This window comes from Heloderma suspectum, chromosome 6 (assembly GCF_057233095.1).
Source record: "Heloderma suspectum isolate Gila_16-S chromosome 6, 16-S_ref, whole genome shotgun sequence".
Classification (NCBI taxonomy): Eukaryota; Metazoa; Chordata; class Lepidosauria; order Squamata; family Helodermatidae; genus Heloderma; species Heloderma suspectum.
This window is the reverse complement of record NC_139463.1, coordinates 103,133,063-103,157,814: the sequence shown is the minus strand read 5'-3', so window position 1 is coordinate 103,157,814 and position 24,752 is coordinate 103,133,063. Positions and strand designations below refer to the sequence as shown.

The window sequence follows — 24,752 nt, the reverse complement described above, 5'->3', positions numbered from 1 at the left end:
CCCTTTCCATGTTCTTTTGCAGTGAGTTTAGGTTGTTTTTTAGGTCTCTTATAGCCTGAGAGACCACAAAGGGAGCTGCAGTTGTTTTGTTATATTGTGGTTTTATTTTTATTTTTTTTACCTTAGCGCAGTTTTCTTTATATATTGTAGGGCCAGGCTTCTTGCCCAGAGAGAGAACCCTGTCCCGTTTTTGTCATCCCAATATCCCATTTTTGTCTCAAGGAAATATGGTCAGCCTAGCTAAGCCCCCAAAGAACATCAGACTTTCCACACACATAATTTGTTTGAAAACCACTTCTACAGTGTGGCGATTACTGTAGGTAGTGCTTCTCACCAGTAGATGGTGGTATACTCTTTCCTTATTGAGTATAGCCAAAATGTTTTCAGAATGGCCTTCCTAATTTTTTTTACCATGTTAATATTATTATTAATAATAATAATAATAAATGTAAGGGCTGACAAGACACAGCATGAACTGTTCTGTCACTTTCCTTCCCCTTTTCTTCTCCCATAACCGCTTCAGGCTCCAAGGAAGACAAAAAGAGGCAGTCGTGGTTTAACTTTGGCTATTTTTATTGATGTCCAAGATGTCTCCTCGAAGGCAGATGAATCATGGTTCTATATATGGGTTATTTTGGTGGGGGTGTGGAATGGGAGGATTGGTTTCCTCCTCTGTTCCACTGTACTTTGTCCCAGTGGAACCCGATAGCATTGACGAAAGGCCCTGACCGTCCACTGATGGAACGCAGGACCGTGACTGGGAAGGAAGGCTCTGCGTCAAAGGTTGTCCCAGAACCAGAGCTGGGCCCGAAGGCAAAGACGCGGCCGAGGTTGGTGCGGAAGGCGAGGTACTCCACGTAGCTTCCGAAACGGCCCAGGACCTGCACAAACCCCTCTCTGAGGAATAGCTGCTGTTCCTGTGGGCTGCCCACAGTGCTCCCTTCCGTGCTGGACCACGAGTCTCCATAGCGAACTTGGATGCTGCGTTGACAAGGGAGGGGTAGTGTTAGATAGGGCTGCCACCTTTTGATGGGCACAGAGGATCTGTGCCTTTAGCCGCTACATTTCAGGTAGAAATCAAGAGATAACACATATCCGATAAAGTGGCCATGTATGAACTATCAGAAAAGAGGAACCGCATCATCAAAAGAGAGGGCAGTTATTTGCATAATATTTGCATATGCAAATATATATGGGCATATATGCAAATTTAGAAATGATTATTATACTTTTAATAGAAATACAGTGCATCTCACCACAGCGATGAAGCCTAAAACCAGGTGACCTGCGTGCCTGCTTGCTGTCCAGGTGTTAACTGTTGACAGGCAACAGTTCTTATGGTTCTCCGTCATTAGACCGGATTTGGACAGGGCAGTCCTTCAAACAGAGGATGGTCCTCTGGAAAAGAAGGCCCCTGGCCACCCTATGAGATCACCAGTTCTGGGGAAAGCTGCAGCAGTTGAAATTCTTCCTTTCAGTGTTTGTGTAGGTAGGGTGGCCATGTATCCTGCTTTACATAGCTCAGTCCTCCACTTGAAGGCGACCTCTAGGCCAGTTTTAAGATCAAAGTGCCATATGAAGAGAGAAGCAGGGCCATGAAGTTGCCCCGCACACTGTTAGCACCTGAACAGCCGACTGAGGGGGCATGCCACACAGGCCACCTGGCCACAGCCTTCTTCCCCACTCAGGTGAGATGTATTTTATTTCTATGTAAATTATAGCCATTATTTCTAAATGTGCATCAATACATATAAATGATGATGTGCAAACGTTATGCAGCCCGTTCCTCTTTTGTCCTCTTTTTGGGTGATGTGTCAGCGGCCATCCTATGTATATGGCTTCCAGAAAAAGGGGAAAAAAGAAACCCCACACCCCTCAGAGGAGCCCGCCTCTTTGGTGCCTGCATGTCACTGATCTGGGCAGGCCCCGATCTTGAACCCCTTCCTCCCTATACACACTGGGCATTTTCACAAGTTCAGAAGTCATCTTAATTATCTCCCGTGCATCTCCACTGGGATCAGTTGTTTCATACCTCCTCTGTTCTCTGCCACCTGCTGCAAAAGTCCCCTTCAGCTGACACTGATGAAGACCTACATCCATGGTGTCCAAAGAAACATACGTGGTCTCCAGTAGAGGCTGGTGGCTCTGATGACAGTGGGGCGGTGAATCCACTCTGGGCTTCAGTCAGAACCAGTCAGACCTCTAAAGGAGGTATCCAAGGTGCTAAAAGCACCTGAAAACACCTTGAATACCTCCTTTACAGGTCTGACTGGTTCTGACTGAAACCCAGAATGGATACAGTGCCCCACTAACTTCAGAGTCACCAGCCTCCACTGATTGTGTCCAAGAAGATATACGTACCTTAATATATACCGGTCATTTGCCCGTACTCTCAGGGCCGTTATGGGGCCATCCAGCTGGTTAGTCGATTGGTCAAAATGGTCCCCGGTGCTGCCCCCGTATTCTCCAGAGTAAGAAGAGAGCCTCCCTTGGACTGGATTAGTAAAGGGGATGAGCAATTGGTTAAGCGATGAAACAGGTGAATTACTTAATTACTCCATTCTTTACCCTTCTGTGCCACCTGCCAGAATAGCTCCTGAGGCCTTTCCCCGCTTTGCTCCTCCTGGCTATATATAGCTTGCCCTTTTAACAGCCTTGCATTTAAGCCAGGGGTGGAGAACGTGTGGCCCTTCAGATGGTGATGGACTACAACTATCGTCAGCCCTAGCCAGCATAGCCAATGCTGAGGCCTTATGGGAGTTGCAGTTTACTAACATCTGGAGCACCACATGTTTGCCACCCCTGCTGTATGCACTAGTCTCTTAGCCATAAGTGGGCAACCAGGAATTTCATGCAGGCAAGTAAGTGGTCTGGAGAAGGTGGGACAGAATGCTCTGCCCCTCCTCCATGCCTAGAACAGAAAAGGGGGCTACTCTCCTCCACCCATATTGGCAAACTAGATGGTTGCCTAGGGTGCCAAGTTAAGTGGGGCACCAAATTCGAGGGAAAAAAACACAAATTTAAAAAAATCTTAGTTTTCTCAGTGTTTTCTTAGTTCTGTCTATATTGGATGTGGTGGTAATAGCAGTTAAAGCTGAACAGTGTAATTAATGATTTTGGATTTGTAATAATAAAAATTATAATTAAATTTAGTAATGCATTTTTATTTGAAATCAGACTGAAATATCATCTAGCTGTTATGTACAAATCTTTCCTGAAAATTTTGTAGCTCTATCTTATCTGATCTCAGAAACATTGGTTGGACAGACGGATGGGCGGAAAAACTGAATAATTATGCCTCTGTTTAAATATATACAGTTTAAAAACATTAAACAGAAGTTAAGGGCAAAATGCTTGCCAGAAACCTCAGCCAAGATCTGCCCTTGGGGTTTGGGGGTGGGGGTGCCAGTTGCTGGCAGCCAGTCTAGGGCTGGCCCTGACACCTAGCCTAGAAACACAGCTTTCCATCTGTCCTCTGCCAGCCGCACAGTTTTGCAGTCTAGTACAATTTTGCAGGCTAGTAACTGTGTGGGCTTATTTACAAGGTTGCTGTACAATTAGAATACTCCTCGGACCAGTTCGGAATCTGTCGCTCTACTACAGACCTGTACACATACAAGGCACCAGGCTGAGAACTTGCTTTCAGTGGCAGAGTTCAGGGCCCTAGGTGGCCAGGTGTCCTCTTCTACAGAGGACAGTCCTCTGTTTGAAGGGCTACCAGAAGAACATCGCCCATCACCAGTTAGCACCCGGAAAGCAGACTGAGAAAGGCACACAGGTCACCTGGTCACAATCTTCCACACTAGGGTGAGATGGACAGTATTCCTATTTGAATTCTAATAATTTCTAGATTTGCGTTAATACATATAAATGAGCATACAGCAACTTTATGCACATGGGTGTCCTCTTTTTGTCCTCTCTTTTGGTGATGCATTTCCTCTTTTTTGATGATTCATAATGACCCTCCCAGTCAAAAATGTGTTGAAATGCCTCAGGGTTCTTGGGAAGGGGGGGGGGGACTTCCTAAGCCAATTCTAGACAGCAAATAGACTAAACACACATGCATTTAGAATTAAAGTCATGGATTAACTTGTTTTGAAATTATTACTTATGTAGATCGAGTTTATATGTTGTCTTTCTTCAAAAATTATTTTAAAAAACTCCTTCCAGTGCCAAAGGGCAGTATATAAATGATGATATATTTTAAAGTCTATATAATTAGGGTGTCTATTCCAGTAGACAATAAATGGAGATTAAAATACAATTGTTCATATTTTTCCCCAGGTCGAACCCAGGAGCTAGAATGGTCTCTTCTGTGATTCTTGTCTGTTAATTTGCCCATTTGGGCAATTTCCAGAACTTTGATTAGCCATTCCTTAGCTGTTGGGATTAGAGGATTTTCCCAGTAAGTACAATCTTGGCAGCTAACAAAAGATGAATAAGAAGGAGCCTAGAAGTCGAATGATAATTTTCATCCGAGACGTTCACATTTCAATGATTTCATGCCGGGCATGTAATTTAGTGATCTAATCTCTCAAATGCTATCCATGTGCTGCCCTTTAATGGGATTAGGGGTGCCAATTCATCAGCCAGCCCCTGTTGCTCTCCCTTTGACAGCAGACTGATCAACAGCAGACTGACCAGGCTGTCACACAGATCACCTGGTCACAATCTTTCACACTGTGGTGAGATGTACATTATTTCTATTTAAATTATAATCATTGTTTCAAAAATTGCATCTAAATTATAATCATTATTTCTAAAATTGCAAATTAACATATGCTGGGTTTTTTTTTGCCAACCGATGTTCCTCTGTTGTCCTATTTTTGGGTGACGCATTTTTTTCTGTTTTGATTCATAAGTGGCCATCCTAGCCCCGCAGGTCAGAGCTTCCTGCCAGCTTTTAAGACTGAAGTTTAGCTCTTTGTACTTTTTCTTTTAGCAGTCGAGTGGAGGTAGTCAAGAAAACAGTCAGGGACAGGTGCTAAACTGTGGCCCTTCATCTGGCCCTACCAATGTTCATCCAGTCCTCGCAGCAAACACCCCCACCCCCACGCTGCTCCTTTTTGCAAGTTCTCATGACCGTTCTGTAATTCCCGCTCTCCAGATGTATGATGGGCTTTAATGACGGCTGCCCCCTCTCTTGCTCTTACCTGGATTACGGGACACTTCGGCACTGAGGAGGGGCAGGAAAAAGATCACCAGCATTTTGGAGGGTGGAAAGTGGTATGTCAGAAGGCTGCAAAACAGAGGAATGTCACAGCTAGCAGGGGTCTTTTCATTCCTTATTCAGGGTGCAATCCTGTAAACACTGCTCTGGGACTAAGTTCCATCAAACCCAATGGGACTTCTGAGCAGGCATGCATAGAATTGCACTGTCAGATAGCAAGGCAATTGGGCTATCATCTCTTCATTCATCAATCAATGAAGGCAGCCAGTCATTGAATCAGAAGCACTGGAAGATAAGGGTGAGAAAGGGGGAATACTTTGCTGCAGTGAGATGTGTAAAATGTATGCAGGCTCTCATCGAATCCAGATTTGTGTGTGTGTGTGTGTGTGTGTGTGTGTATGCAATTAGAAGAGGGCATTATTCTCCACAGTAATTTTCAAAATTCACAAATCATGCTGTTATTTTAAAATCAAATCCTCTTGTCAAGCAATCCATTTTTATGTGTGTGATTTAGCTGCCTGTAAAAACTCCATTTCGTGAAGACGGGCCTGGTGCACTCGTTAAACCACCTGCCCGTGTTATCTCCTGCTGTCCCAGTCTCAAGGCCCTTCAAGGCTGGAGCAGAACTCTTGCCAATTAGACTGAATGATTTCAGCTGGGCTTCTGTGAGAACTGCCCCCCCCCCCCAAGCCTGGGGAAACTATTCAGGCAGCTGGTGATTGGCTAAGGAGGCTCACCTCACCTTTGTCAAAGGCTTTGGAGTATAAAACAAGGGGGGCTACAGATGCCCTTTGTCTTTGCTTTGGACTCCATGTATGTCTATTTGGTTCTGAGCTATTTGAAGACCCGTGCTCAGGTGTGTGCAGGCAGGTTTAGGTAAGCTTTGTTGTTTGCTACCTTGAAGCATTGTTTCCAACTGGTACTCTGGTTTTCGAATGCCTTGTGTTCCCTTCCCCTTTATAAATAAACTTATTGCTGCGAGAGTTAAGCCTTGGTACTACATCCAGAGCTTTATGCTTAGTTATTGCTACTACCTGAAGCGTCAGGCTTTGGGACCGGAGAGTGCCAGCTTGGGCAATTATTTCACCAGCCTGAGGGTGCCCTATACAGTCTGAAGTCCCCACTGCAGGCTGAGGTGGGCATAAGGGGTGGTGGCAGCCACCTTGCTGGGTTGGTGTTCAGCCCCAGCAACCTCTTGTCCCTGCCTACAGTGCTGGGTGCGGAGGGAGCCCCCCCGCTCCCTCCACACCTCTCCTAACCGGGGATCAGAGGTGTTTCCAGACAAGGCTTTTATGGTGCCATCACCCTGCCCCATTCACTGAATTTTATGAGGGTTCCAGTCAATATCACCTTGCACTCATAACCTTCCCATGCTTTCCCCGATACATCTCCCACCTTTTTTCCATTAAGTAAAGAAAGGCAGAATTGCTGCACAAAGCTTCTGGCTGTTAGCACACTGGGACCCTCTGTCTGGAAGCAGCCCAGGCCTGCTGGCCTGGTTTAGTGCAGGAAGGTTTCATGCTTCTCAGGAAGTTGGAGAAAAGGCAGAAGAGTTTTTAAAGGGAAAAAAAGTGACAGAAGGCTAAATAAAAAAGTGCCCCTAATTGCTGTTGCTACAGAGCCTTTTTACAAGCCTCATTGAAAAATGAGATTCTTTCTCTATCTTATACATATCCAGTCCTATACATTTCTACATAGAAGTTGGAGGGGACTTACTTCCAGGTAAACATGCATAGGATTGCAGCCTCAAAGTGCAACCCTATACATGCCTACTCAGAGAGCAGGCTCATTGAGTACAATGGAATTTACTCCTAGGTAAGAGTTTATAGAACTGCAGCCCCACTGTTCCTTTTTTTGCAATAGTCTTGCTTCCCCCCACCCCTCCGTTGCCATTAAAAATACAGATGTATCCCTTTTTCGTCATGAAGAATCTTAAGGGAGGCATTAAGTTCACCTTTAGCCCTGGTGGGAAAGAAAGAGTGAGGGAGACAGGAGCAGACAACTAGAAGCCTGCTCCATTTGGATGCCCCCTGGCCACCGAACTGACATCAACTGGCCTGTGGGAAAGATGAGTCAGCTCAGGTTGAACTGTACCCCCACCCCCCAGGAAATGAGAGGGGGAGTCAGGTGATTCCACCAGCCCTGCTGACAGTCAACATATTTTTTTCCTTTGCCCTCCCCACCTCTTTTCCTTGTGTGCCGTGTCTTTTTAGATTGTAAGCCTGCAAGCAGGGACTGTCTTTGTTGCTGATTGATTGTGAGCTGCTCTGAGCACCCTTTTTGGCCAAGGAACAGGATAAAAAATATTTCAGATAAAATAAATCGTAAATAATCTTTAGCGCTGGTGAGCCTATAGCAGTGCTAGCTTCCCCAGCACAACTCTGCATAATTTACCTTGCTCAGGAGTGCCTGTGCCGGGCGACAGATTGTGGCATTCCCCTTGTGTGTCTGTTGTTTTAGGTGCACAGGAAGGCACTTCAGGTTATCCAAAGGGTTACTTTCAATCTCTGTCGCCCCTGCGGGAAAGATGGCCTTATCTCTGAGAGAGCTGCTCCCATTGGTTGGCGACAGGTTGCGCTATTTGGGGGGTTTCATTTTACCTGCTCTTGGCAACAGGACATATGAACAGTCCTTCTATTGTGGTCTAATATTTCTTGCTCCTATTCAGTGTTCAGAGAGAGAGAGAGAGAGAGAGAGAGAGGGAGAGAGGGACATCCAAATCCAGATAATATTATTCGGATGAGCAAATGCCTCGACAACTGTATTTCCCTGCTCTCGCAAACCCTTATGACAAATCAAAATATGGGCAGCACCTATGATTCATCGCTGCCTGGGATCAAAAAAGAAATCTATTGATGTAAAGTATTAGAAATTAACAAGGCTGACATTTTTACATATGTAACTTAAACAGCAACCAAGGGCACACTAGACAAGGAGAAATCGCTGGCATTCAATACTTCACAAGTGCAATCTGCAACAAAATGTTGAAGTATGGAGTGTTCTTGTTCAGTATCCCCTCCCACCTGATTTTCCAGTTTCCTCCCAACACTCAGTAGGCCTTTGGTTAACCAGTCCTCACTGGGCTGTTTTGGGGCTCTTCCTCCCCTGTTTGTTTGTTTTTTCTTAAAGATTTTGTTGTACCTCTGCAAACCTCAGGGTTCCCCCAAGCCTGCAAACAGCATTCTCTCTTCTGCGTTGGTGGTGCTGTTTTGGCTACCTCAGGATCGGCACTCATCTCTGAACTTTGGAACTAGAGGGAATTATTTGCAGATCTAGTATTTTTATCAACCAACTTACGGGGAGGGGAGGGGGCAGGAGACTCACCCGGCCTGCTCCTGTGCTTTTAACAGCAGCTCGATTTACAGAAACCTGCTGAAAAATCTTCTCAGGGAATCATCAGTGAATGTCTGCAGATCAAGCTATCCATAACTATGACAAAGGTTGGTTTAAGAACTGGCAACCCTTTTCTGGAGAATCAAGGAGAAAGGATTTGAAAAATGGCATCAGAGCACACTCCTACAAATATAAAAGGACAATAAAAGCCATCTTCAGCTGCTTAATATCTGTGTGCCAGGCTGCTGTTAAAGATACAGAAAGAAGACCAGTAAAAGAGAAGAAAAGAAAGATGGCAACCTTTCTTCAGAATTTGGCCACTAATCTTGGGTAACGTAGCCACTTTTTTTTTTCTTTTTTTTTAACAGGCTCCATTTCAGGTAGTGTCAGAGGGCTGGTGAACCTATGGCCAGCAGGAGGTCCCCATCCAGCTCGCCTGCTTGCCTGATGATCCCTGATAGGAGATAAGGAGGTTCCCTTCCTCCTTCCCCTGCTGCAATGAGGCTTTTAAAAAACCTCCATTGGTGCCAATGGAGGCTCTGAAAAGCCTCATTGCAGCTGTGGAGGGCATTTTCAGTGACAGTCACTACAGGGGGAGGGAGGGAAAGGTTAACCCTCCCCTCTGCAAAGCTGAGATCCCCACCCCCAGGCTTTTAAAAGCTTAATTGCAGTGGGGGAGGGGTGATGTGTGAGTGTGTGTGTGTGGCCCCACCCACTTTTGGCATGCGACCCCAGACCTGTTTGCCCCTGAGCTGAAAAAATGTTCCCCACCTGAGGTGTCTAGGACCATTGCCTTGGCCAATTTTTCTGGCCAGAGATAAAGTGATGGAAAAGGTTTAGCTGTTCAATTTCTGAGTAAAGAAAAGAATGAGAAAAGAGAAACAAAGAAAAGAATGAGAAAAGAGAAAGAAATGAATTAGAAAAGAATTAGAAAGAAAGAAAAGGATTAGAAAAGAGAAAGAATTAGAAAAGAGAAAGAATTAGAAAAGAGAAAAGAATTAGAAAAGAGAAAAGAATTAGAAAGAAAAGAATTAGAAAAGAAAAAGAAAGAAATTAGAAATGGGCTTTCCCAACTTGGCACCCTCCAGATGTGTTAGACTACAACTCCCATTATCCCCAGCCAGCATGGCCATTGGCTGCAGACATTGGGAGTTGTAGTCCAACAGATCTGGAGGGCACCAGGTTGGGGGTAGGCAAAACATGGCTACCCTTTTTCCTCTCTCAAATATGAAGCAATCCACCCCTCCAGTGACGGTCTCTGTAAACAGGGCAGGGATCAAGGAAAAGGAGTTGGCCCAGAAGCAACATGATCGACTTTGCTCACACCTCTGCCCACATATGGGGTGAATGTGATCCCACCTATGGGTCGTCCCCCCCCCGCAAATGCCTATATTTCAAGGCCTCAAGAACTCCCTGCCGCTATAACGCAGAGTTCTGCAAGTAACCCTTTTTCGGCTGCCACCAATTCTGTTAGAATACTTTAAAACCTCCTAGTAGCCTAGTGTACGAAGCTTCGGCATGCAATCCTGGGCTCGCTTATATGGCTGGGAGTTGTGGGACCTTTCTCTGCCCAAGCCTGTGTAGGATTGCGCCCTTAGGCGTGCACCCAATTTTGCAGTGTGAGAAGCTGAAGAGGGACGTTAGCCTCCTCCCAGACAGGTGGAATGTCCAGCCCTGTAACCATTTTTCAAGATGTTTAGCACGGAGACAGTGCGGAGCACGCAAAGATTATATATGAAATGCAGGTAGAGAGCAGAGGACAGGAAGGCCTGGCGTGCTATGGTCCATGGGGTCACAAAGAGTCGGACACGACTGAACAACAACAAATAGAATAGCACAAGCAAGACCCATTTCAGTCAATTCTGTAGAGACAGAGACCTGCCTCAAGGTGGCAACAGACGCCATGAAACGGCCAGATGCCCCTGTGGCTGGCTGGCTATAATGTTTGTATTAGCTACTTAATATGTGAAGAGCAGCCTTTTAAGGGCCTGGAATCACTCCCTGCGGGGTGACTTGATCACTGCTCAAGCAGATTGGAATAAGCCTGTTTGCAAATAAGGTTGCAAGAGTCCCCTCCAGCTGAGTGATGCAGAACAGGCAGGATTTATGTTTGTTTATTTCTTGCCAAGGCTGCCCTTAATTTTTTTTTCTGGCTGGATCGAGCGCATTGTGAGAAAGTGAAAGCATGGCTTGAACCAGCAGCCCAGTGCTGCTCATCGCTTGACCATCCCAACCAGGGCCTGCTAACAGAGGAGGGGGTCCAGCAGATCTTGAGTCTGGAGTGAGCTTCACGGCTGAGTAGGAATTCCAGCCCATGGCTCCCTGGTTGTAGGAATTCCAGCCCATGGCTCCCTGGTTGCAGCCTGACGCTCAGTGTAATCCAGTTTCCTCCCCTGGAACAAACCAGAGGCTGCAACCTCCCCCACACCTGCCAAAATTGATGCCACACTACTGAATTTGCCACTGAAATTCATCTGCTGCTGAAGTGTGTGTTAAAGGCACGGGAGCAAGGTGCCATTAAAAAGCTGACAACCCCAGTGGAAATGTTCTCAGAAGCAAAAATCAGTCAGGAGAACCAGTCCGCACTCTTTTAAACTGGGAGTTCACATGCCCGCTCCCCTTGACTTTTTACTTCTGAAATAGAACGATGTTTTAAAAGCGTGTTTTTTGTTTTGTTTCATTACATTAGTTGTTTAAGAAAAGTACCGTTGCTGCCATTTTCTCCAGCAGGGCTCATGTGCCTCCAGCATTTGTAGAACACGTGGAAAAATTATATTTTAAATAAATGCATACATAAAATCAAAATGTGCCAACTTTCCTACTGATTTGGAGATCAAAAAAGCTTCATCTGTTGAATGTCTTTCCTTTTCAGGCAGCTGCTTGAAGGCTCAGGAGCCCTGCCAGGAAAAAATAAAAGGTGGCAAGTTTAGTAGCTTTGGGAGCTACCAAGAAGACAACAAAATTAAATAATACAAAAAATCGTGCTTTTATATAGCACTTACCCAAAGGCCTCAAAATGCCTCAGGTACATTATCACGGTTATTCTTACAACAACAGTCCTGTAAGGTAGGGCAGGATTCTTAATGGAGTGGGAGGAGTGAAGCTGAGAGACAGTGACCTGCCTGAGGTGAATGCATGGCTGCTGAGATAGGATTTCCAGCTCAGCGGCATGTCATGGAAAACTTCACTTGCTGAATTTCTGACTGTCATGCAACTGTTAATTGAAGACACAAGAGCTTTAATAGAGTAAAAGAGGCAACCCCCCCACACACTGCCGCCACCACCACTTCCACTCTGGAACTGGGCCACAGTCCACCCCCTTTTCTTCCTCTGACTCACTCCCCCTTCGAACAATCCTCAGTCCCCTTTTTCTTTCTTTCTTTTTTGGCTCAAAGCCTCTGGAGTGGTTGACATGAGTTCTTTTGACTAACAAGTGGTGTGCGTGTGAGAGGGGCGGGGGTAGGAGTTGAGAAACCAGGGACTCCCGAGTTCCCTAGAGGGTTGCCAAGGAGGTGGTGTTGGTAGTCGAGCCTCTGAGGTGGCACTGGGCAAGGCGTGGGCCGGGTGTACAGCCCGTGCAGACACGCCCTGAGCCAGGACTCCTGGGCTCTGTGTGTGTGTGTGTTTGTGTGTCTGACTCTTTCGTTCTCTTTCCTCAGACTCTCCTCCACAATCTGTGATTCATTCTCTTGTTCCGGCCGGGTAGCTCCAACCTTCCAGCGTGTGCACAAGCAGCCCCGCACATTCCTTCCCCATGAGTTTATCCGTCTGGGCTTCCTCATCTCCTAGTTTCCGTCTCTTTAATCTTCTCCTTGCTGCCTTCCCCATATTTTAATTTAAAAAGTTGTGGTCGGGTAGGGGCAAAAATTGGATTCAAATGATTTCCACCCTTTTATGTTTTTATTTATGACATCCAACTTTGCTCTCTTTCTCTAAGCCAAGCATCCAACAATAACACCTGCCAGCACACTTCCACGGTGTGTTTACTCAGAAGCGAGTCCCCTTGTACTCAATAAGGCTTGTTGTTGTTGTTCAGTCGTTCAGTCGTGTCCGACTCTTCGTGACCCCATGGACCATATCACGCCAGGCCTTCCTGTCCTGCGCACTCTCCCGGAGTGTGCTCAAGTTCATATTCATTGCATCGGTGATGCTATCTAGCCATCTCATCCTCTGCTGTCCCCTTCTCCTTTTGCCTTCAGTCTTTCCCAGCATCAGGGTCTTTTCCAGAGAGTTTTCTCTTCGCATTAGGTGGCCAAAATATTGGAGCTTCAGCTTCAGTATCTGTCCTTCCAATGAGCACTCAGGGTTGATTTCCTTTAGGATGGACTGATTTGACCTCCTTGCAGTCCAGGGGACTCGTAAGAGTCTTCTCCAGCACCACAGTTCGAAAGCATCAATTCTTCGGTGCTCAGCCTTCTTTATAGTCCAGCTCTCAGAGCCATACATTACTACTGGGAAAACCATAGCTTTGATTATACGGACCTTTGTCGGCAAGGTGATGTCTCTGCTTCTTACTATGCTGTCTAGGTTTGCCATAGCTTTCCTCCCAAGGAGCAAGCGTCTTTTAATTTCATGGCTACAGTCACCGTCTGCGGTGATCTTGGAGCCCAAGAAAGTAAAATCTGTCACTGCTTCCATTTCTTCCCCTTCTATATGCCAGGAAGTGATAGGGCCAGATGCCATGATGTTAGTTTTTTTAATGTTGAGTTTCAAACCAGCTTTTGCACTCTCCTCTTTCACCCTCAACAAGAGGCTCTTTAGATCCTCTTCACTTTCTGCCATTAGGTTGGTATCATCTGCATATCGGAGGTTGTTGATAATTCTCCCAGCAATCTTAATTCCGACCTCTGATTCATCCAACCCGGCATTACGCATGATGTACTCTGCATATAAGTTAAATAAGCAGGGTGACAATATGCAGCCTTGTCGTACTCCTTTCCCAGTTTTGAACCACTCGGTTGTTTCATGTCCGGTTCTTACTGTTGCTTCTTGACCCTCGTATAGGTTTCTTAGGAGACAGGTAAGGTGGTCTGGTACTCCCATCACTTTAAGAATTTGCCACAGTTTGTTGTGATCCACACAATCAAAGGCTTTAGCGTAGTCAATGAAGCAGAAATAGACGTTTTTCTGGAATTCTCTTGCTTTCTCCATGATGCAGCGAACGTTGGCGATTTGATCTCTAGTTCCTCTGCCTCTTCGAAACCCAGCTTGTACTTCCGGTAGTTCTCAGTTCGCATACTGCTGAAGCCTAGCTTGTAGGATTTTGAGCATCACCTTGCTGGCATGTGAAATGAGCGCAATTGTGCGGTAGTTTGAACACTCTTTGGCGTTGCCCTTCTTTGGAATTGGAATGTAAACTGACCTTTTCCAGTCTTGCGGCCATTGCTGAGTGTTCCAAATTTGTTGGCATATTGAATGCAGTACTTTAACAGCATCATCTTTTAGGATTTTAAATAGCTCAGCTGGAATACTGTCATCTCCGCTAGCTGTGTTGTTACTAATGCTTCCTAAGGCCCACTTGACTTCACTCTCGAGGATGTCTGGCTCAAGTTCAGTGACCGCACTATCATGGCTATCAAGGACATTACTATCATGGCTATCAAGGACATTAAGATCTTTCCTGTATAGTTCTTCTGTGTATTCTTGCCACCTCTTCTTAATCTCATCTGCTTCTGTGAGGTCCCTGCCTTCTTTGTCCTTTATCATGCCCGTCTTTGCACAAAACGTTCCCTTGAGATCTCCAATTTTCTTGAAGAGATCTCTAGTCTTTCCCATTCTGTTGTTTTCCTCGATTTCCTTGCATTGTTCATTTAAGAAGGCCTTCAAGTCTCTCCTTGCTATTCTCTGGAACTCTGCATTCAGTTGGATATATCTTCCCCTTTCTCCCTTGCTTTTTGCTTCCCTTCTTTCCTCAGCTACTTGTAAAGCCTCATCAGACAGCCACTTGGCTTTCTTGCATTTCTTTTTCTTTGGGATGGATTGAGTTGCTGCCTCCTGAACAATGTTACAGACCTCCGTCCATAGTTCCTCAGGCACTCTGTCTATCAGGTCTAATCCCTGAAATCTATTCCTCACCTCCACTGTATATTCATAAGGGATATGATTTAGGTCATTTGTTGTTCAGTCGTTCAGTCGTGTCCGACTCTTCGTGACCCCATGGACCATAGCACGCCAGGCCTTCCTGTCCTGCGCTCTCTCCCGGAGCGTGCTCAAGTTCATATTCATTGCATCCGTGATGCTATCTAGCCATCTCATCCTCTGCCGTCCCCTTCTCCTTTGGCCTTCAGTCTTTCCCAGCATCAGGGTCTTTTCCAGGGAGTTTTCTCTTCGCATTAGGTGGCCAAAATATTGGAGCTTCAGCTTCATTATCTGTCCTTCCAATGAGCACTCAGGGTTGATTTCCTTTAGGATGGACTGATTTGACCTCCTTGCAGTCCAGGGGACTCGTAAGAGTCTTCTCCAGCACCACAGTTCGAAAGCATCAATTCTTCGGCGCTCAGCCTTCCTTATAGTCCAGCTCTCAGAGCCATACATTACTACTGGGAAAACCATAGCTTTGATTAGACGGACCTTTGTCGGCAAGGTGATGTCTCTGCTTCTTACTATGCTGTCTAGGTTGGCCATAGCTTTCCTCCCAAGGAGCAAGCGTCTTTTAATTTCATGGCTACAGTCACCGTCTGCGGTGATCTTGGAGCCCAAGAAAGTAAAATCTGTCACTGCTTCCATTTCTTCCCCTTCTATATGCCAGGAAGTGATGGGGCCAGATGCCATGATCTTAGTTTTTTTAATGTTGAGTTTCAAACCAGCTTTTGCACTCTCCTCTTTCACCCTCAACAAGAGGCTCTTTAGATCCTCTTCGCTTTCTGCCATTAGGGTGGTATCGTCTGCATATCGGAGGTTGTTGATAATTCTCCCAGCAATCTTAATTCCGACCTGTGATTCATTCAACCCGGCGTTTCTCATGATGTACTCTGCATATAAGTTAAATAAGCAGGGTGACAATATGCAGCCTTGTCGTACTCCTTTCCCAATTTTGAACCAATCGGTTGTTCCATGTCTGGTTCTTACTGTTGCTTCTTGACCCTCGTACAGGTTTCTCAGGAGACAGGTAAGGTGGTCTGGTACTCCCATCTCTTTCAGAATTTGCCACAGTTTGTTGTGATCCACACAATCAAAGGCTTTAGCGTAGTCAATGAAGCAGAAATAGACGTTTTTCTGGAATTCTCTTGCTTTCTCCATGATGCAGCGAATGTTGGCGATTTGATCTCTAGTTCCTCTGCCTCTTCTAAACCCAGCTTGTACTTCTGGTAGTTCTCGGTTCGCATACTGCTGAAGCCTAGCTTGTAGGATTTTGAGAATCACCTTGCTGGCATGTGAAATGAGCGCAATTGTGCGGTAGTTTGAACACTCTTTGGCATTGCCCTTCTTTGGAATTGGAATGTAAACTGACCTTTTCCAGTCTTGTGGCCACTGTTGAGTGTTCCAGATTTGTTGGCATATTGAATGCAGCACTTTAACAGCATCATCTTTTAGGATTTTAAATAGCTCAGCTGGAATACTGTCATCTCCGCTAGCTTTGTTGTTACTAATGCTTCCTAAGGCCCACTTGACTTCCCGACGTTCTTCAATTTAAGCCGAAATTTTGCAAGAAGCAGCTCATGATCTGAGCCACAGTCAGCTCCAGGTCTTGTTTTTACTGACTGTATGGAGCTTCTCCATCTTTGGCTGCAAAGGACATAATCAATCTGATTTCGATATTGACCATCTGGTGACGTCCATGTGTAGAGTCGTCTCTTGTGCTGTTGGAAAAGAGTGTTTGCTATGATCAGCATGTTCTCTTGGCAAAACTCTATTAGCTTTTGTCCTGCTTCATTTTGTACACCAAGGCCATGCCTGCCTGTTATCCTGGTGATTTCTTGACTTCCTACTTTAGCATTCCAGTGATGAAGAGGACATCTTTTTTTGGTGTTAGTTCTAGAAGGTGTTGGAGGTCTTCATAGAACCGATCAACCTCAGCTTCTTCGGCATCAGTGGTTGGGGCATAGACTTGAATTACTGTGATGTTGAATGGTTTGCCTTGGATTCGTACTGAGATCATTCTATCGTTTTTAAGATTATACCCCAGTACTGCTTTACCCACCCTTTTGTTGACTATGAGTGCTACTCCATTTCTTCTAAGGGATTCTTGCCCACAATAGTAGATATGATGGTCACCTGAATTAAATTCGCCCATGTCTGTCCATTTTAGTTCGCTGATTCCCAAGATGTCGATGTTCAGTCTTGCCATCTCATGTTTGACCACCTCCAGCTTACCTTGATTCATTGATCTAACATTCCAGGTTCCTAAACAATATTGTTCTTTACAGCATCGGATTTTCTTTTCACCGCCAGACACATCCACAGCTGAGTGTCCTTTCGGCTTTGGCCCAGCCGCTTCACTCTTTCTGGCGCTACTTGGCAATACCCTCTGCTCTTCCCCAGTAGTATATTGGACACCTTCCGACCTGAGGGGCTCATCTTCCGGCGTCATCTCTTTTAGCTTTGTGATACGTTCCATGGGGTTTTCTTGGCAAGAATACTGGAGTGGGTTGCCATTTCCTTCTCCAGTGGACCACATTTTGTCAGAACTCTCTGCCATGACCTGTCCGTCTTGGGTGGCCCTGCAGGGCATAGCTTATGGCTTCACTGAGTTACGCAAGCCCCTTCGCCACAACAAGGCAGTGAATAAGGCTTACTCCCTAGTAAGTGGGATTAGGCATTCAGCCTTTAATCTGTGGATTAGGCCTGGTCTACACATACAGAGGAATAAGGTGGCAAAATTCTGAGATTGGGGGATCGTCTCATTTCACACAGAAAAAAATCCTCTCCTATGTAAAACAAGCTCCATGCAAACAAACAGCTTCAGTTGACCTGACAGAGCCATTCTCTTAAAGATGCTAGGTTTTTTCTTGCTGAAAGCTTTTTACACATGCGAGAATTCAAAAATAGCCCCCCCACACCTGCAGTCTGAAGTGGTACAGTCCACTCTACCACCTCAAAGTTCAACCACCTCATTCCCATTCACAGTGTGCATATGTATGAATGAGGGTCTGTGTGTGCACACATGTGTGTGTCCCAGCACTGCAGAAGACATCTGATGCGGCCCTCACAGCCAAAACATTTGTGCACTCCTGCCCTACGTGTACAGTACAGGTCTTAGTTACTCCTTAACACTAGCCTGAGAATAGCTACTCATCTGTTTGCCTCTGATGAGTAGAAATTGGCTCCAGGTAACCAAATAACAAAGAGCTTGCAAACTTAACACACTTTAATCCATCCTTTGGTACTAAATGTATGAGGATGGTTTAAAATTTAAAGCATTGGTCTTCACATGGTGAGTCACACCAACCAGCCCCACCACTTTTGTAGGTGTGGTTTAAAGAAAAAGAAGCAGATGGGAGAGAGGAGGATGAGAAAGACAGACGTATACCATTAAAACTGAAATCAATACAATATAAACAGTTTGTAAAAATGAAAAGTGGGGTGTCACTTTCCAGAAGTGAAAGGTCTTCCCCAACCTGATGCCCCCAAATGTAATTGGACTACACTTTCCCAACCTAGGAGTTCGAAAGCAAGAAATTGCAAGTAGGTAAATAGGTACCGCCTCGGCGGGAAAGGTAACAGCGTTCCGTGCACCTCGGTGTTCAGTCACGCTGGCCACATGAACACGGAAGCGTCTTCGGACAGCGCTGGCTCTTCGGCTTAGAAACGGGGATGAGCACCGCACCCTAGAGTCGGACACGACTGGTTGGGGACACCTTTACCTTTACCTTTTCCTTTTATGTTTGGAGGTTGCCAGGTTGGGAAAGGCTAGTTTAAGGGTGCGATCCTATGCTTATTTAGACAGCGCTGAAAGAGAACACAAGGGAAAGGGAGAGAAGGCTGTCGCATTATAAGGATAGCCATTCAAAATTTCATCCATGCTCATGGGCCTTCACAAGAAGGGGCAACTGACTCCCTCCGGATGAGCTATAGTCTCCAGCAGTGCAATTTAGTAAGGGTTAGAACGGGTTGTTGTGCGTGTGAGTGTGTATGAGAGCGAGAGATGCACGCACGCACGCACATGCACACACGCACATGCACAGCTTTAAGAGAACCTCCCATTTCTAGCTCTTCCAGGAAGCCCAACTGGAAGCTCTCCCGATCTTTCTCTTATTGTTGGCCTTGGAGCTGAGACCGTGTGCCATGCAGCTCCACAGCATATCGTAGAAATAAAGAACCTCTTGTGAAGGTACCTGAACCTATTGTGCATTGCCTGTACAGCAGAGCCTAGCAGTGGGCTGCAAGGTGACCTGGTCACCCCACTCCTACCCCAGGATTAACCATGCTCTTCAACTCTGTAATGGCCTTTGGCCCAAATGGCCATTGCAAGGGTGAAGGGTGTCATGGAAGGAACTGAGGGTTTCAGCTGCAGGTGGAAAGATCTGGACACCAGATCTATCCATTGATAAACTACAGAGGAGTAGACCTGGTATACACATTTCTCAGAGCTACCTATGTCGGTAGACCTGGTGCCCAGACCTAATTGCAGCTCAGTCACCAGATCTATCAGAAAGGGTATTTATTTATTTATTACATTTCTGTACTGCCACATAGCTGAAGCTTTCGGGGGTGTGTGTTGGTGTTACAAAAATTTAAACATTAAAATACAATATACAGAGTTTAAAAGCCATTTACATAAAAGCACACAGACAATATACACAAAGAACATAGAACTAAAAACAACTTTGAATGGAAAACAGTTTAACAACAACAAAAACCCAACACTAAAAACAACACAGCTTCAAAACAGTATACAAGAGCCAGCAAAAAGAACCAGAGTTCTGAAAAGGGAAGGCCTGCCGGAATAATGGAGTCTTTAATTCCTGCTTAAAGACCTTCAAAGAGGTCAGCAGGTGCATTACTGGCAGGCAAAGGAGAAGGCCCTCTTGTGTGTGGCTGCCAGCCTCACATTAGGCAGCCGCAGCAGAGAGCCCTCCGAGGACCGTAGGTGGCGGACTGGGACATAGGCGAGAAGGTGCTCCCTAAGTTACCATGTTCTTATGTCTATGGTAGACGTCAGAACATAAGAAGAGCCCTGCTTGATCAGACCACAGGTCCATCTAGTCCAGCATTCCGTTCTCACAGTGGCCAACCAGCTGCCCACAGGAAACCCAAGCAGGACCGGAGTGCAACTGCACCTTCCTGCCCACGTTCCCCAGCAACTGGCATACACAGGCATACTGCCTCTGATACAGGAGGTAGACTTGTTCTCTGATGCTATTAGGGCTTTTAAAAAATATGCCATTCCAAAAGAACATTGCTGTAGTTTGGAATTCCAGCCATACAAAAGGTATATTGTTAGCTGATGTACAAAGTGGCTGATAAGAATGTGAAAAGTGCAGTGAGTAGTCCAGGGCTGTGTTCCCACGACCATGGAAGGAGAAGCTAATGGAGGAATATCGGATTTTTAAAAAGGAATCAGGTTTGCTGCGCTTTGGTCCATGCAAGGCTCCACGAGCAGGTTCTCCGCAGCCATAAAAACCGCTTCACAGAACTTACTTCCTGGTCGGGGTGGTGGAGTGAACGTCGTCTGACTGGCAGGGGCTGCTCAACCAATAAGAGAGGCTTCCCCCCCTTTCTCCTTTCCCCTGAAAGTCCAGATGCACCTGCATGTCACGAGCAAACCTCATTGACCACAAAGGCAGCTACTTCTGAGGAGACACTAATGGATTTGTTGTGGGAAAAAGAGCAGTAAACTCAAAGACGGAAACCAGCCTCCATTTTAACCTGCAGGATCTCTATAAGGAAGGGCCCAAGTAGTTTCTTCCTAAGGCAATAAACCAAACAAAGGAGAATCAGGGCCTCGAGATCGTGCTGTGCCATGTCAATTGAGGGGGATCTCTGTAAGTTCTGTGGGCATTAAGAGGGCAAGCCTCATTCAGCACAATGGGAGGAAACACCCCTTGACCGGGGTCACAGTGAAAGGCACACCCCTGGCCAGGGCTAGCATACCTGAGGTCAATGCAGGGGTTGGGGCACACAGCAACTACACTGGGGAGAACTTGACTTGAGGAAAAGAATCGGACTTTAAGCAGTCTCAGGAAATTCGGTTTTTCCCTGATAAGCTCCAGGGTGGCTGCTGGATGTCATGTGTCATGGGTGTCATGTATCCCTAATGACCTCAACACGCAGCCAGTTCAGAGTAAATTGCTGGTGGAAACACCTCCCCCCCAGCTCCTCCAGAACCCTAAAACCTGCTCAAGCATATTGATTTCCCTCCCACTGCTAAAGTCACTCCCCACAGACTCTGCTGCCACTCTCTAGCGCCGCCTTCCCCTACCTGGTGCCCTTCAGATGTTTGAGACTTCAGCTCCAATCCGCCCCAGCCAGCATGGCCAAGGTCCGGAATGCTGGGGTTGCAGTCCAAAACATCTGGAGGGCACCAGCTGCGGGAAGCCGGCTCCAGAGAGGGTTCACCAATGTTTCCAAGATGAAGGAAACCATTCTGGGATAAGTCATGTGAAGTTGTCGATGTTATGATTAAGTGCAGTGATGCCGTACAATATATGATATGATATTCTTAAGGCAGCTGTACTGTGTTTGAGCATTTAGGGATTTTTTTCCCTCTTGTTCCCAGGTGTTTTTTTTTTATGCCTCACTCCAAATAAACCTTTGTTGGAGTTCATGATGCTTCTTGAATATAACACCCTTCTGTATTAATTCTGTTCAGTTCCCAGGACCTGCGACTGCTCTGGGTAGGCTTCTGAATGTCATCGAATGCGATGCTAAGCAACAAAAAGTCCACACAAGGAAAGTGCCCAAGTGTGTTGTGGCGGGGGGGGGGGGGCACACGCGCAAATTACAACCACAAACTGCTGTGCAGCTTTGCCCCCCCCCTGGAAAAATTCCAGTGGACACCCACTCTGGAGGGCTGAATTAAATTTCAGAGAAGCTCTTGGGGGCCACATTCCAGTGGTGGGTAGGTCTGAAGGCAAGAGGGGCAGCCCCCCAAATCTGCATATTGTCGCTTGAAGCTGTTGCTGCCAATAACGAAGCTTCAGGAGAGGCATGTCTTTTAGAATGGGAAAAAAGCTGTGCAAAAGCCAGGAAACCTCCAAATGATCAGTGGTTGGGGGAGAGCAGGTGGGGCCAGGGGAAGGGGACAGGATTATAGCTCCAGACCTGAGGTTGTAAACCCAGTGGTGTAAGATGCTGAGTGGTACATCCTCAGATACTGGGAGCAGCTCCTGTGGGGCTTGGTCCCACCTCCTTGCCTTGACCGGATTAATATATTAAACAGTTCCCAGGCAGAGGCTGACAGAACCCAGCTGACCTGACACTTCAGGCTGGCTTCTGCCAAAGAATTCCAGGAATTAGGCTTTTGCAGGAGAATGCTGAACATTCCCTCTTATAGAACTGACCAAACTATAAATCCTAAAATGCTTTGCTGCAAGATGCAGTAGTTAAATTGGTTTCAGCTTTATAGCAAGGAGGGTGTGTATGTGTGGGCAATGTGTGGCCTTTCAGCTGTTTTGGCCTACAACTCCCATCAGTGCTAGGCAGCACAGCTAATAGTGATGGATCATGGGAGCTTTGGCTATAGGGCAGTATAGAAATGTGATAGGTAGGTAGGTAGGTAGGTAGGTAGATGATAGATAGATAGATAGATTTCATCTGAAGCTGTGCAAATCACATGACTAGAACTGAGAATGAAGCAATATTTTTCCATCCTGCCCAATGGACGACTTCTGTGAAACCCATAAATGTGCATACTTGGTACTCTAAACCAAACAGGTGCTGTTTAGTCAAGCCTACCTGGAAGGCAAATTGTGGAAACCCTCCATCTGAGGTGGTGATCTGTTTTGCAAGCCTTGCTTCTATGGATTTAATAGCTACCTGATACATAACATGTAGTGGATGAAACTTACTCCATCACTTGGTCTTCATATAAGGAAAAGCTTCACTTGATAAATTTCTGTGTCACACTCTAGAGGACGCAGGAGCAGTAAAATGCATAAAGTAAAACACATAAAGTGGCAACCTTGTGTTGATACATGTCTAGAACTGAGAATCAAGCACTATCTTTCATCCAACCCAGTGAAAAAAAGAGTCCTGTTTAATCCAGAAGCTTGCATACTTGGTGCTTAAACTATCTAGTGACAAAGCTATCTACCTCCTAACTGCAGACATGCTGGGGCTAATTATGGTCAGTTGCAGTGTTTAAATAGCAGTCTGCATATGCTCTGAGCCCATTTTTTATCACTTCTTCAAATGTTCCAGAGCTCTCTCCCTGCCCCAATGACAAAGTTTCATGTCTTGAGACCTGGCATATATTACGCCCTCTTACAATACAAAACTGAATTATCATTCAGTGGACCTCAAACACTGAAATCTTAGAATTTACAGGGGGTTGGTTTGCTCTCCCTCACTCCAGGAAAAAGCCCAAAATGAAGCGGGTTGCAAAGCAGACACCACTGCTGCTTCTTGGACTGGTCTCTGCGGCTGGTGGCGGTCCCAGGTGCCATCCGCTTCCCCATAGCAGTCTACTGAAATACCTCTACCGTAGCGTCTTCTTCTGTCCCGCTCCCCAGCCCCCTTCGCTCCACGCTGCCCCACCACCTTCAGATGACTCACTGGGTGGTGTCAGGGACAGGCTGGTATGAACTAACGGGACAGGAATGTACAGCCAATGAGGCCATAAGGGCAAACACAAGAAACGGAGAGTGAGTCACAGGCAGAGAGAGAAGGAAATGGGGCGGGGGTGGGGAGGAGGTGGGAGAACTCAACAAAAGGAGCAGGAGGCTTAAGAAAAGAAGGAGCATAGGGCAGTGGAAAATGAAATTAAAGGGGGCGGGGAGTTGCGGAAAGAAAGAAAAAAGGAAGCAGGAGGCAAACTGGGAGATTAAAGAAAACAGTGTTGCCGGCTGGTTTAACCCTTTCAATAAGGGTTTCTTAACCCCTATGAGGCTCTCACACTCAGCTGTCTTCCAACCGAACGTGACATCAAGAGGAAGAGCAACTGAGGAGGGAAATAAACGTGATAAAAATAAATTGAGAGCGACTAGTGTTCAGAGACAAAGAAACTAAACACGCTCACACACGCACAAACCCAGAGCTCCTAAGTCCAGAGAGCGCAATAACAGAGGTCAGAACTCCACGCGTTGCCTGCTCCGTTTGCGCCCACCCTGGGCTCCTTGAAGGGAGTGTAAAACACATCCGTCTGGGTTTACACTTTCAGGTGCAAGGGTGAATTCTGGCTAGCCAAATCACTTGCTGCCCTCCGTTCCATGGAGGACATGGCTGGGAATGTCATCTCTAGGTCGTTAATGCGTGGCCATCATCTGTGGCTGGGGACTATTTATTTATTTCAGCTATTTATTTTTTTTAAAAAAGATGTTTCCACAGCGTTCTTTCCCACAGCGTGTACACAAGGTGACTAACAGCACATACAATGGTCAACATAAGTTGATCCAACAATAACAATAACAGCTAGAGACACCAAACCACCGCAACCGGCGGCAAAAGAAACCCAGACCGGCAGGCCATGACTTCCTGTCACTACTCAAATGCCCAGGAAAACAAAATAGCTTTTCACCTGCTGCCTAGTTATGCTACCATTGTGGGCTCCAAGCCAACATTCCAGGACAGGACATTCCAAGTATGAAGAACCGCTCCCGAGAAGGGCCCAACTCTCGTCGCCCTGCCTCTGCCTAACCTCTGAAGGTGGCAGGTACTCCGGGGAGGGCCTCAGACAATGATCTAAGAGAACCGGCAGGTTCATCTCAGGGCAGGGATGGGGGGCAGGGAAATTTTGTTCAGTCTGCACTGCGATACACACACGCCAAAATTACACTTCCCAAATCCAAATCCATGTGCAAACTGGAACACAAGTCATCTGTCCACATTTACACATCTTAGAATTTTGTGACACAGTTCTCAAAACAAAAAGTGCATATAAAAATGTGTCTCTTCATATGAAAATATTCCCAAAAAGCATGATGAAAGGGAAATCTACTTGCAAAAACCGCTTTTATTAGGCAAAACGTGTATAAAAATGCATAAAGGCAAAAATGCCTTTTGGTGCAAACTTTTGAAAAGAGTTGCAAACTGATGCAGGAACGGGATGGGATGAACTAAGGGCTGAGAAAAACAGAGAAACTGAGAGAAAGCAAAAGTGACCGAGTTGTTCATCCCTAAAAGAGAGATGGTGATCCTTCAGATACATGTA

General features: G+C 46.0%; 1 protein-coding gene across 2 annotated transcripts; it reads right to left on the bottom strand.

The window, feature by feature from the left end:
* Positions 1 to 550: 550 nt before the first annotated feature.
* On the bottom strand, positions 551 to 23,163 carry LOC146342194 (zymogen granule membrane protein 16-like). 2 transcript variants are annotated; one of them, XM_084805854.1, is made up of 7 exons: positions 23,080 to 23,163; positions 11,318 to 11,400; positions 8,495 to 8,637; positions 7,565 to 7,830; positions 5,154 to 5,239; positions 2,362 to 2,494; positions 551 to 981 (listed from the first exon to the last, which is right to left on the bottom strand). In XM_084805854.1, exons 5-7 carry the CDS (start codon positions 5,206 to 5,208, stop codon positions 630 to 632), a joined length of 540 nt encoding a protein of 179 aa, XP_084661980.1. In that variant the 5' UTR covers positions 5,209 to 5,239; positions 7,565 to 7,830; positions 8,495 to 8,637; positions 11,318 to 11,400; positions 23,080 to 23,163; the 3' UTR covers positions 551 to 629. The 2 variants fall into 2 exon arrangements, with proteins under 2 accessions (XP_084661980.1, XP_084661981.1); XM_084805855.1 differs by lacking the exons at positions 7,565 to 7,830; positions 11,318 to 11,400; positions 23,080 to 23,163 and adding an exon at positions 11,210 to 11,228 and having other exon boundaries at positions 554 to 981.
* Between the last annotated feature and the right edge of the window lie 1,589 nt (positions 23,164 to 24,752).

What these genes read in the sequence shown, in the direction of transcription:
- LOC146342194 (XM_084805854.1), bottom strand. Translation starts at nt 5,208, where the DNA reads ATGCTGGTGATCTTTTTCCTGCCCCTCCTCAGTGCCGAAGTGTCCCGT. An exon ending in CGAAGTGTCCCGTAATCCAG is followed by an intron (nt 2,495 to 5,153) that starts GTAAGAGCAAGA and finishes TTACTAATCCAG; the next exon opens with TCCAAGGGAGGCTCTCTTCT. An exon ending in AATGACCGGTATATATTAAG is followed by an intron (nt 982 to 2,361) that starts GTACGTATATCT and finishes TTGTCAACGCAG; the next exon opens with CATCCAAGTTCGCTATGGAG.